The sequence below is a fragment of the Amblyomma maculatum genome, chromosome 2 (genome assembly GCF_055883805.1).
Source record: "Amblyomma maculatum isolate TAMU_Amacu chromosome 2, ASM5588380v1, whole genome shotgun sequence".
Lineage (NCBI taxonomy): Eukaryota > Metazoa > Arthropoda > Arachnida > Ixodida > Ixodidae > Amblyomma > Amblyomma maculatum.
The window spans coordinates 57,541,944-57,553,187 of NC_139345.1; the positions used below are offsets into that span (position 1 = coordinate 57,541,944).

General features: G+C 43.8%; 1 protein-coding gene across 1 annotated transcript in view; it reads right to left on the minus strand.

The window, feature by feature from the left end:
• LOC146198720 (unconventional myosin-Ie-like) overlaps positions 1 to 11,244 on the minus strand; it is a 317,845-nt gene that overhangs the window by 21,476 nt on the left and 285,125 nt on the right. Inside the window, exons 12-18 of the mRNA XM_084594218.1 lie at positions 11,056 to 11,223; positions 10,496 to 10,579; positions 6,977 to 7,233; positions 5,979 to 6,060; positions 3,087 to 3,193; positions 1,341 to 1,439; positions 947 to 1,091 (exon numbers count right to left, since the gene is read on the minus strand). Of these exons, the coding sequence (XP_084450344.1) occupies positions 947 to 1,091; positions 1,341 to 1,439; positions 3,087 to 3,193; positions 5,979 to 6,060; positions 6,977 to 7,233; positions 10,496 to 10,579; positions 11,056 to 11,223 (942 nt within the window). The remainder of the gene's footprint in view (positions 1 to 946; positions 1,092 to 1,340; positions 1,440 to 3,086; positions 3,194 to 5,978; positions 6,061 to 6,976; positions 7,234 to 10,495; positions 10,580 to 11,055; positions 11,224 to 11,244) is intronic.

Genomic DNA, 11,244 nt, shown 5'->3' on the forward strand with positions numbered 1-11,244 from the left:
GTTATGGAGGCGGGGGATGCCCGCTTCATCCCCGTGCATTCTCGCAGCCCATCAACTCCGCTGACAAGTGAGGAAACAGTTGGCCTGCAGCGAAAGGCCGACGCGGGGCGACGTTGCGGTCGGGCCGCAGAACGGAGCTGGTGCGGACTCGTCGAAGTTTGAAAGAAGCTCACCGTAAAATAAAAAAAAGAAAACAGCATTTTCTGTGGGGGGACGAGGTTCCGCGAATGTTTCTGTGTCTGCCGCGCGCCCCGGCTCATTGTTTGGTGTCAGTAGTACGGCCTTTGAGTCACCGCCCCGGCCCGTCTCCAAGATCGCTCCGGGGCACTGGTAAAATCGCAAGCAGGGATGCAGGCGGACTGTATGCCTGTTTTGGTGCGAGAGATTGCAATCACGGGACAACGAGCAGGAGTGCGCGGCACGTCGACAATGAGAGAGGGCGCGTGAAGAAATGTGCGGAATGAGTGGTGCGTCAGCACGGTGAGCGGACGTTTGAAAACTGTGTGCGAACGTGCGTGTGCGAAAATAAGTGTATTTGTAATCGAGTGGTTAATTGTTAATATACCCATTGTTCTTTTTCGTATTTTATTTGTGTGTCCAGTCTTTTCTTTCACATCTCATTTTGAGTTTGAAGAGCCCAGACCTCCGCTATCAGCCGCTCGCCGGCGCCATGTTGAGAGCGGTGATTGGCCGGTCGTAAAGAACGCATCTTACCGAACGGCCCAGTGTGAACATGCGCGGTCGCAAGCTACGTAAACGGGAGTTCCGGCCGCTATGCGCACTGCTACGATACGACGGATGCACACGTAGTCTGAACGCGGCTTAAGGCATTCACAGAAAATGCATTTGAGATGAGTTACAGAGGACAGAGATGACAGAGGACAAGGTGCCTCGTGAGACAGGCAATGTGTTTGTACTCAAACTCCTAAAGGAAGGGGCAGTATACCGATTCGGGTGCCTTGATGAACACCTTGGTTTTTCCTAGCTGGTACTGGTCTTTCTCTATGCCAACACTCTTGAGGATGTGCAGAATACCCTCTTTTGCATTACCATGCCATCGGGGAAACGTCTCCTTGGTTAGGACCGCATACCTATGTGGGACAAAAGGAAACAGATATAGTGAGGCTGCTGCACACTTCTGAAAAACCGATATTCTCTGCCCGGTAGACTGTAACAGAAGCCCAGGCTCATTAGCTGAGCTTAGCACACATTCCTCAAATTTGCACTAAATGTAAGGCTTTGAACAAGAAGTCAATTACCCAATTACAAAAGGTTCAAGGAATGAGCACACCCTGGCACGACCCAAAACAAGTTAGCCCAGCATACATGATGTAACTCACCTGTGAAGGAATTTGTCGAAGACTCGTCGGTACGCAAATCCAGCTCGTCTGACGCGAATGCTCTCCTTTAGGCCCAAGTACTCTACTTGATGCTTGACCCTGAGGAACCAGAAGAGAACCGCAGCACAATAAGTGCCAGCATAAACACAGGAACTCAGATGACAAATGGTGCAAAGAGAAAAATGACTTTTTGCTGCTGCATTCAAGCAGATTCGTTTCCAGTAGTGCGAGCACCAAGTTCCGCTGATGTGGAAGGGTAAAAAGTGTAAAGATGTTATAATGATTAAAGGCCAGTTATAGACTCGCTTTATTAATCTGCACAGAGGAATATCTTAAGAAGCTCTCTATTACTTAGTTTCATTTCATTCACTGATTTAAACAAAAAACTTTTTTTTCGAAATGTGTAAGTCTGACAGAGGATCTGCTTTTATCCACAAGTTGGACTTGTAACAGACACACACACTGTCATGTTATCAGGTCATTCATTCACAAAAGACATGCTGACACTCTGTAATAAGGAAATGCTTTGTAGACTCTATACAACCTACTTTGCAGGCACCAAAAAACCTGCCCAGAACTGCAAAAAAGAGAACTCTAAGCAAAAAAATTTTCAGCCCTCTATAAAAAAAATATGGTACAAAAAGCGCAGTTTTTACCTGCAAGACGGCAAAGAAATAAAAAGAAAGAAAAAAAGCAAGCGGCCGGAAATGGGAAGGAGGGGGGTGCTGGTAGGAGCCAGTGAGTGTGACATTGGTCTTAAGACATTTTTGTTAATACATCTGCAGATTTTAAAAATGTTGTTTAAATGCAATTCTTGGACCACTTCTGTAATATGTTACATAAAAAATTTTGCGAAGAGCTTTTAAAAAATTTTGCTTTAGGGAAGTTCCTAAAATTCGTGCTGTTTGGTTTTTGCTGACAGCAAGTAATGCAATACGGGTAAAATTCTCATCCTGTCTATCACAGAATTTGAGTTATATTGTTTCAAAGTTGCCCCTTCAGAAACAGAAAGAAAAATTTGTATGCCTGTTTCTAAAATGGCTGCTTCCAGCCCTATATCGCAAGTTCCAAGTTAGGCAGGATCATAATTTTATCCTTACTGCATTCCTTCTGTCAAGAGAAACCATTTGCCTATATATCACGTGCCCCCTGCAAAAAATTGTCAGAGGCCTTTCTCAGAAGCTTACACAATGGTATAACATTCCACAGCAGCATCTACTGAGAGGGATGCGAGAGTGGAGGGCTCCATATCAATTTTGACCATCTGGAGTTCTTTAATGCGCACTGACAATGCAAAACACATAAGACGCCTAGTGTTTTACCTCCATCGAAACACAGCAGCCAAGTCCGAGATCGATCCTCAGTCTCGGCAGTCTAGCACCCTAACCGCCTAGATACCATGGTGAGGCAATATACTTACACAACATGTTCATAAGCGTTCAAGGAACTGTTTTCACATGAAATTAGATGGCATAGTATTTAGAACTGGCCCATCAAAATGCACGTTCCCTGACGATTTCATAATTTCGACTGCAATGACAGGCATTGTTTACAAGAACCAGTGGCTTTTCTTAAACAGGAGATGAGTTTGAGATAGTTTTGAAGCATTATAAGCAATGCAAAGTGCAAGAGAAATAATAGGCGAGTACAAGGAGTACTGTCGCAAAATATTCTCATCCATCGGTCCTCTTGCACTGCGCCCTACTAAAGTTTTTCTGGTTATGGGCACTGGAATGTGGACCTTACCTGTCCTCTTCCCAGTCATGTGCCTTCTTTGTCTCATTGGGTTTGATGCAACGAATGTAGTGGGGTGTGCACTTCATCAGCGCCTCCACCAGTTTGTTGGCCTGGCTCTGAGGATAGAAAAGCGGACAGCTTTTACCGGATCTCTCTTCAGCATTGAACACAACTCCATCCCAACTCCCAGCTACTCGGGCTATAAGGGATGCCTTAGTGGAGGGACCCAGATAATTTTGGTCACCTGAGATTTTTTTTATTGCACACTGGCACATGCTGTACAAAGCTGCCTTTGGCAAGGAAACTGATTTTAAAAATCCTCCTGCCGGTCAATTCACACACTTGAAATCCTAGCTGAAAACGATGAGCTGCAGCCGTATTGAAGTGCATCACAGCATGGGATCCTCTCTGGGATCCGCATCAAAAATCGATGTCAAGTGCATATTTCCATTGTGAAATCAGCTGACAATAACAACACCTGTATCATGTTTACAGATCTTTCCTAGCTTACAGAAGACCGTTTTTGTTGAGGGCGGCCTCTATATGCGATATCAAACATGGCCCCTTAACAATACAGGACGACTTCAACTTGTCCTCAATGAACCCGTAATTAAAAGTTTAGGGCTCATAAGCTACATGCATGTCTCATGAGTGTACAAATGGTAAAACTGCATCAAAAGGCTCTAGCAACTGGATGACATCACTTTCAAACCCTTTTGATTACAGTGCAGTGCCCACATAACGATACTGAGAAAATTGAAAAATCCGATCGTTACAACCAATTATCATAATTTGGACTGGCAAAAAAAGGAAAAACTAAAGAACGTATCCAGGTATTTTCCCATGCATGTAGGCTTGCCTACTTACCATGATGAGTGGATCGGGTCAAACAACACGAATTATCGTAGGAAGCACTGAACACTTTATTACAGGATACATAAATAGCCATAAAATGACATCACTTTCAAACCCTTTTGATTACAGTGCAGTCCCCACATAACGATACTGAGAAAATTGGGAAATCCGATCGTTACAACCAATTATCATAATTTGAACTGGCAAAAAAAGGAAAAACTAAAGAACGTATCCAGGTATTTTCCCATGCATGCAGGCTTGCCTACTTACCATGATGAGTGGATCGGGTCAAACAACACGAATTCTCGTAGGAAGCACTGAACACTTTATTACAGGATACATAAATAGCCATAAAATAACTTAAGCAAAGTGCATAGTAGATCTGCAACGCCGCCCTTAGCCTTGCTCTCCTATTTGCACCTGCTTTCTTAGGTATCTTCTCCTGCCATGTAGCACATCACTGACTCCTGCATAAATTATTACTAGGTTCTCCCCTCTGCATTATCCCATAGGTAATCTTTCGCCCTTTCTACTAAACCACTGAAACATTCTCCAGGTCGTCTGTCGAATTTTACCTGTTCATTGTACTGCTTTTAGTATGCCTTTCTCCACCCTGGAGATTTTCTATCTTCCGAACACCCAAATCCTCCTAGTGGTGTCCCTTTTCCCTTTCTCTCTGGCTCTGTTGCCTTCCTGATCATTGGGTCCCCGTTACAATCACAACACCTCTGTTCTTGCCACTGGAATTCTCTCACTTCTTCGCAGCCCCACAGTGACACGTCCGCCACCCAGTCAGTTATGGCACATACTCTGGCTTTCCTCGTTTTCCCTGTCCCCTGTCCTTCTGTCTCCCTTTCTGGGTGTCCCTTTGTCCACTCCTCCAGTTGCTTCACCAAATGGTCTCCTCTCTCGTGCTCCTCCTTTAATTCCTGCTGCAGCGACTTCCACCCAGCTGCCCACTCCCTTTCGGTCCTTGCCTCGAATTATATGCGTCGCTCCCTTTCTTCTCTCACCTGTCTTTTCGTCTGCTTGACATTATTCATCAGTTGGTTCTCATTCTCTCCTTTCTCTCGCATACTTTTCATTCGAAGCTCTCCCCACCCACCTGCTTCCGTCAAACTGCCAAACCCTGCTTCGTCCAAGTAGCACCATCGGTTGCATTTCTCGCGCTGGACAAGATCTCCCCCCTTTCTTTGTTTCCTTAGTCTAGCGACCCATGTTTATCCATCACAGCACTTCTGGGCAAACGTGCAAGAACTTGTAACTACTGCACTAAGAAGGTGTTCCTGAATTTTGGTAAGCATAAAAACTGGGCCTCCCCACAAGTGCTGGTAAGTAAATTTAGCATTGCAAGTTGCAGAATTTCCCTCTCTTTACCTTTAACCACTAAATACCAACTGCTCCACAGTCCTACCCCAGTCTAGATCAGGATCTGCCGCCTCTAGACAATGGCACATAGCTTGATTCATCCATCCATTACTCTGTCAACAACCATACATGTCCCCGCATTGATCAGTCACCCCTTAATAGTTAACTTCGATGGCTACTATATGTTGCACTACACTGCATATTTCTTTTGGCTAGCACTCAGAGCTGTTGCCCAGTAGCCATTTCTCAATGGAGATCTAACTCTATCAACATATTTCCTACTCAGCCCTTGCCAGCTGAGAGCACTTACGTTCCAGCTTGATTAACCCTGCATGCTACAGTGGGAAACATATGTCCCACCTGCTTCAACTACCGACAAAAGGACAATGCACCTATACTCCATTTTACGAGCTGTTTGCAGCGCTACGAAGGGCAGCCTGAGCCAATCAGGAGTGATGCACACTACATTACTATGTTCTAGTACTTCTGTCGAGTGCGGTGTACATCATGATGCGCTTGCCATCATTTCAACCCGACCATTAGAGCTGCGGCATTTTCAATACTATATTTCCTCTCCAGCTTCAGGCAGCTGCCAATTCTAAGCACAGGGCCTGTCGAGTCTGTTGTTTTGGCACTGGAACGTTTCTAACTGCGGAAAGTTGGTTTTGGGACACAAACCTTGATCTTGGAGCCAGCAGTGGTGGGCCGGCCCTTAACTGTCCCAGTAACATTTTCAGGGAAAAGACTCTTGATGAATGAGCTGTGGAGGAAAACACCGCTCTTTACATTTACTAAACGAATCATGGCGAACAAAATACGCCAGCAACAGGAGCCAGTAGCATACAAGAGGTTCCAAAAGTTTTAGTCAAGTTGAAGACAAACAACTCACTCATGCAGAGAAGTGCAACGTGTTCCCTCAAGAAGCTACTCGCAGCTAAGCTGCTCAAACACAGACACAAATGGGTGTGGCCAAGCATATTGTGACATTCACAGGCATATAAATGAGCAATTTTTAAGCAGAGCAGGAAGACTAGGGGCTACAATGCTGTAGATTCATTTGCTTGCACATAATGCACTTGTGAAGTTCCCAGGCACATTGCAACACCATGGTTAGACAGTACACACTGAAGCTGAGTATTTGCGAAAAAATCTACAGCTAGTATTCAGCACAACATCACAGTACACTAGGTGGGATAGAACTTCACTTCTAAGAAGCATCAAAGCCAATAATACATAAGCATATAATGCACTTGCTACATCCAACAATGTCATGCAGTGAAATGTGTGTCTTCACTTGAATTGCGAACCAGCTAAGCATTATTAAATTATTTTTTTTACAAACAACAGAAAAAAATTCAAATACACGGTAACTTGAATATGCAGCATTATCAAATAATAGAGAACATGAGTCCGGAAGAGATGGCCGCTGAAATAATAATAATAATATTATTAATAAAAAAAAGACTGCGAGGATTTAAAGCACCGATGTTTAACTGCTTGCAGTGACTTGTACTAGCCAATACAAACCTAAAATCAGGGTATAGTGCTGAAACATAGATGACCACATCAAACATTCGTTAATAGTGAGAGGAAGACGTTACTCCAACAAGCACTGTACACCCCTTTGTCAATGGGGAAACATGCATGGCACTATGCACGCCTTGGCCACCACTCACTTGGAGCTGCTCTGCATGACAAGGACGACGTCTGGGAAGAGGACATCTCGGTTCTTCTCACACATGCCCTCGGCTTCGTAGCTGACCTTGCCCGCATAGTGGTGCACAGCGAATCCAGTGCCTCCGCACAGCTGGAAGTGCGGGTGGTTGCCGACCTGATGCGACAGCTTCTGGCAGAGTTGCGCATCCACTCCTTCGCCCGTGGCGTGCATCGTGGCACAGATGTCATCAAGCACGGAGAACACGCCTGGAGGAACCTTTTTTTTGGCATACGTGGGAAGGTACAAAAAAAGAGCACTATGTAATAAAACTCAGTCAGATCCCGCTGTACGAATGACACTGACCGCACTTAACAATATGCTTATTCCAGCATAATGAAGCCAATTTAAATGAATCAGACTATATGACGTTATTGTATATGGGATTTAATGTCCCAAAGTGTGTCAAGCTATGGAGAATGCCGGAGTAAAGGGCTCTGCGTTAGGTTTAAGCTAAAAAATTCATTGTGGCAACAAGTTCATCATAGGCTGTTCCTAGCCCTTTTATGATCAAAATAAATGTTCAGAGAATAGGTACAGAAAATGACAAAACTGAGGCAAGGGTTTCTTATTCATCGCAATTATCAACTTGGCTACACCAACTGCAGGACAAAAGGCCTCTAGCATATTTCCCCAATTAACCTGATCCTGTGCCGGCTGCATCCTTTATTAGGTGAATGCAAGCTTCCTAATCTCACCCACCCGCCTATTTATTGCCACACCATCCTAAGCATGCCCTCCCTTGAAATTCAGTCTTTTGCTTTAAGTGAAGCTTTCCTTCACATTATATGCCCATTTCTTCTCAATTTCTATAAGGATGGCAGAAACTTGTGTTTGTTCCTTGACCCACCTTGAACACTTTGTCCCTTAGCATTACACAATTTTCCATGCCATACCTCCTGCATTTTCCCCTATTTAAGTTGAACCTTTTTATTAGCTTCCACATTTCTGCCCCATGGGGGAGTACAGGTGGGATACGGCTGTTACATACCTTTTGAGGGGAACAGATAAGGTGCCATTCGTGATATGAGAGTACTTGCCAAATGGGCTCCATCCCATGCTTATTGCTCTAACCATTTCACTTCTGTGTTCTGAATCTGTGGTCACTACCTGTCCGAAATAGATATACACCCAGTGCCTCACTACCTACCGCAAACTGCTTTTCCCTTCAGAGGCGGCTGAACATTACTTTTGTCTAATGCACATCAATTTTTTAAGCCTACATTCTGCTTTGCCTGTTTCTTACAACCGTGAAATTTCAAGCAAGCACCCCCGCCCTCCCACGCATCTAAACTGCCGGAAAAGTGGAAAGGGGCGCTTTCCCGTAACGGCACAGAAATTCAATATGGACACGACAAAATTTTCCCGCCAGAAAAAAAAAAAAGAATTTGAGCACATGCACAGTGTGCATATATTTGAAATTTTATTATCTTTGATTGGGCCGATCGGGCCTAGAAGCGTGAGCTGAGACGTCATCCAGCTGCCATCGAGGGTTTTCGCTACATCGCCGATGCAAACTGATGAGCGCCCGTCACGCTGTTTTCTCTCGGCACGTTATTCAAATATGTTACGATTGTCTTATTCCATTTCGACGTCAGCACCCGCCCAGCACCAATTATTCGAAACCCCATTTTCTGCAAGCCACCTGTCCCACAAGTCCAGCATTCATGAACACAATTATTGTGGGGTGATGCATGGATGATTGCTTCTTGAGCGTACACCAAGCATCATGCCGATGTGGCCGGCAGCTGGAGTAGCACAACTTCCAGGGTGCATTGTGGCAGCTGCCAACATTACTAAGTCCTTTCCCAGTTGTCAAACTCCTTGTGTCATAAGGATTGATACATGGCCCATTTTCATTTCTGTTAGCAATAGCTAGCAATAGGCTAGCTTGGCATCTTGTACAGCGCAAATGCTGAGCACTCAACGCTTGCCTAGTGAATGGCATTCTTTGCATTGGAACTGTCATATGCAATGTGGCAGCTCACATATTTATAAGTGATAAGGGATGTCATTGGCCTTTATGCAGAAACTACAATTTAGCAAAATGAGCAGAAGAAACCATCAACAGTGAAGCTTCACTCAAACTTTTCCCACAATAAAAGGCATTTAACAAGAAGACTAGGTGGAGCAAAATAACTATCCACCTCTCTCAGTGGTGCAGAAAGCATTACTGCGAGGCACAAGATGCATACAAATTTCAATTTCTAAAAAAAGATTGCAAAATAGAATAGATTAACGCATTTCAATAAATGAACAGCAGATGTCAAAGTAGGCAGTATTGCTCTCTGGCTCCGTAGCCAACACTATAATGAAAAATATTACTATTTCCAAATCATTTATTTTTGTAAAATATTTAATTTTTTCTTCTTTGACATAAAATAACATACTGAGTAGGATACAATTACAATTTCCAATTTAGATATACTATACAGCTTATTTGAAATCATTCTTATAGCTCAGTTTATTAGATACAAGCAGATTTAGATTGAACAACTTACATGTTTTTATTTATACTGAAATTGCGTGGGCACTTGCGTAGGACACTGGAGTTGAAGTTCACTCACAGCACCACAGATGTTTCCACGTGAAATATTGTTTACGTTTTTAGCATGTGAGTGCTGTTCTGCAGTGGCACACTTATGTTTCATCGTTACTACCTCTGATTGCTACATTCGCACAATTGCACTGTACTTTTCGATACTTGATTGCTTTCTGATGGCAAAAGTCTGAGTAGATGCCTTGACATTTCTTTCTCAGACTCTAATGGTGCCTTGGGCAGTTTGGGGATAGGCGGTGCTCCACTGTTTTACAAGTGAAAAACAATCTAGCAACACTGGCAGCACTGGCAAAGCATACTGCTCATTAAATTAGTCTATTTAGGGAAGAATGAAATATAATCGCACTGAAAGTCACATAGAAAATATTTTTTTTTTTTGTAGTGTGTGTGTCAGGTCACTTAGGTAAGATGTGTTATCTACTTCTCAAGCCACCGCCGCTAACTGAACAACCTAGTGAGGCAATTACTTCTCTCAGTAGCCAACAAAATTAAGCTACACCATCAAAAAGTTGCAATGTTTTTTTTTATAAATGTGCTAGCACCTTGTACTGTACACGTCAGTCTAGACAAGACAATTTAGGCAGTACATTGTGCAGCAAAGCAATACTTTGGCTTCAGTGCTATGCTCTTAACAAAGCACAGCTTGCAAGCCGAATGGGCATTACCACTTTATCAGTGGCAGTTGAACGTTGCTTCGTACTATGAGCAGCACAAAACACATGCACTCACGGGCTTAACTCACTCATTCATCAGCCACACTCACTCGTATGACTGATGCATACTCTACAGCTACTATGGTACACATCACCCCATCCATAAAAAGACACCAATGTGTTTGTTTCCATTTACCTCCACAAAGTACTTTAGATCATTAAGAAGAAGTAAAGTTATGTTGTACACTGCTTCATTGGTGTATCTCACCTTGCTTTCAATCAAGTCACAGACAACCTTGTTGTTGAAGTAGTCAATTGCCGACCACTGGATGCCTTCCTGCACATACTCTTCCTGAAAGACAAAAAAGAAAAAGAGAACAGGTGTCCAAGGAACATATTTCTGCAAACAGTCAATGTGCTTCACAGCTTCTGGAGCATCAGAAAAAAAGAGTTGGGCTATTTGTTTTATGAGGTTTGCTGTCCTAAAGTGAATTGGTCTATAATTAGGGACGTCGTAGTGGACGGCTTCGCATAATTCGACCACCTAGGAGCTCGTGCACTAGCATCGCACAGTACAAGGGCGCCTTGCGTTTCGCCTTCATCGAAAAGCGGCCGTCACCAGTCGAGCGCTCGGAGCGCACTGAGCCATCGCTGCGGGGCACATGAATAATAATAATAATAAACGAGGAAACGGCTAGAGGGGGTACTCAGAACAGGCCATGAATTGTGAAAAGTTGGGTTTCTGTGAGCTACGAAACCGCAGTTAAGAACCCATCAGGGGCATCAGGGTTTCAAAAAGAAAGGCATGAGGGCAAAACAGTGCATTACCTGTTCAGCTTTCAGTGTCAACTCGATGAAGATCTGTTGGAGCTTCTCGTTCACGTAATTGATGCAGAACTGCTCGAAGCCGTTCCGTTGAAAAATCTCGAAACCATAAATGTCCAAAATGCCGATGCTAAGCTCTCCAGAAGTTGTCTGCATGGCATTGTTAATGATCTGCGCACCAGAACAGAACGA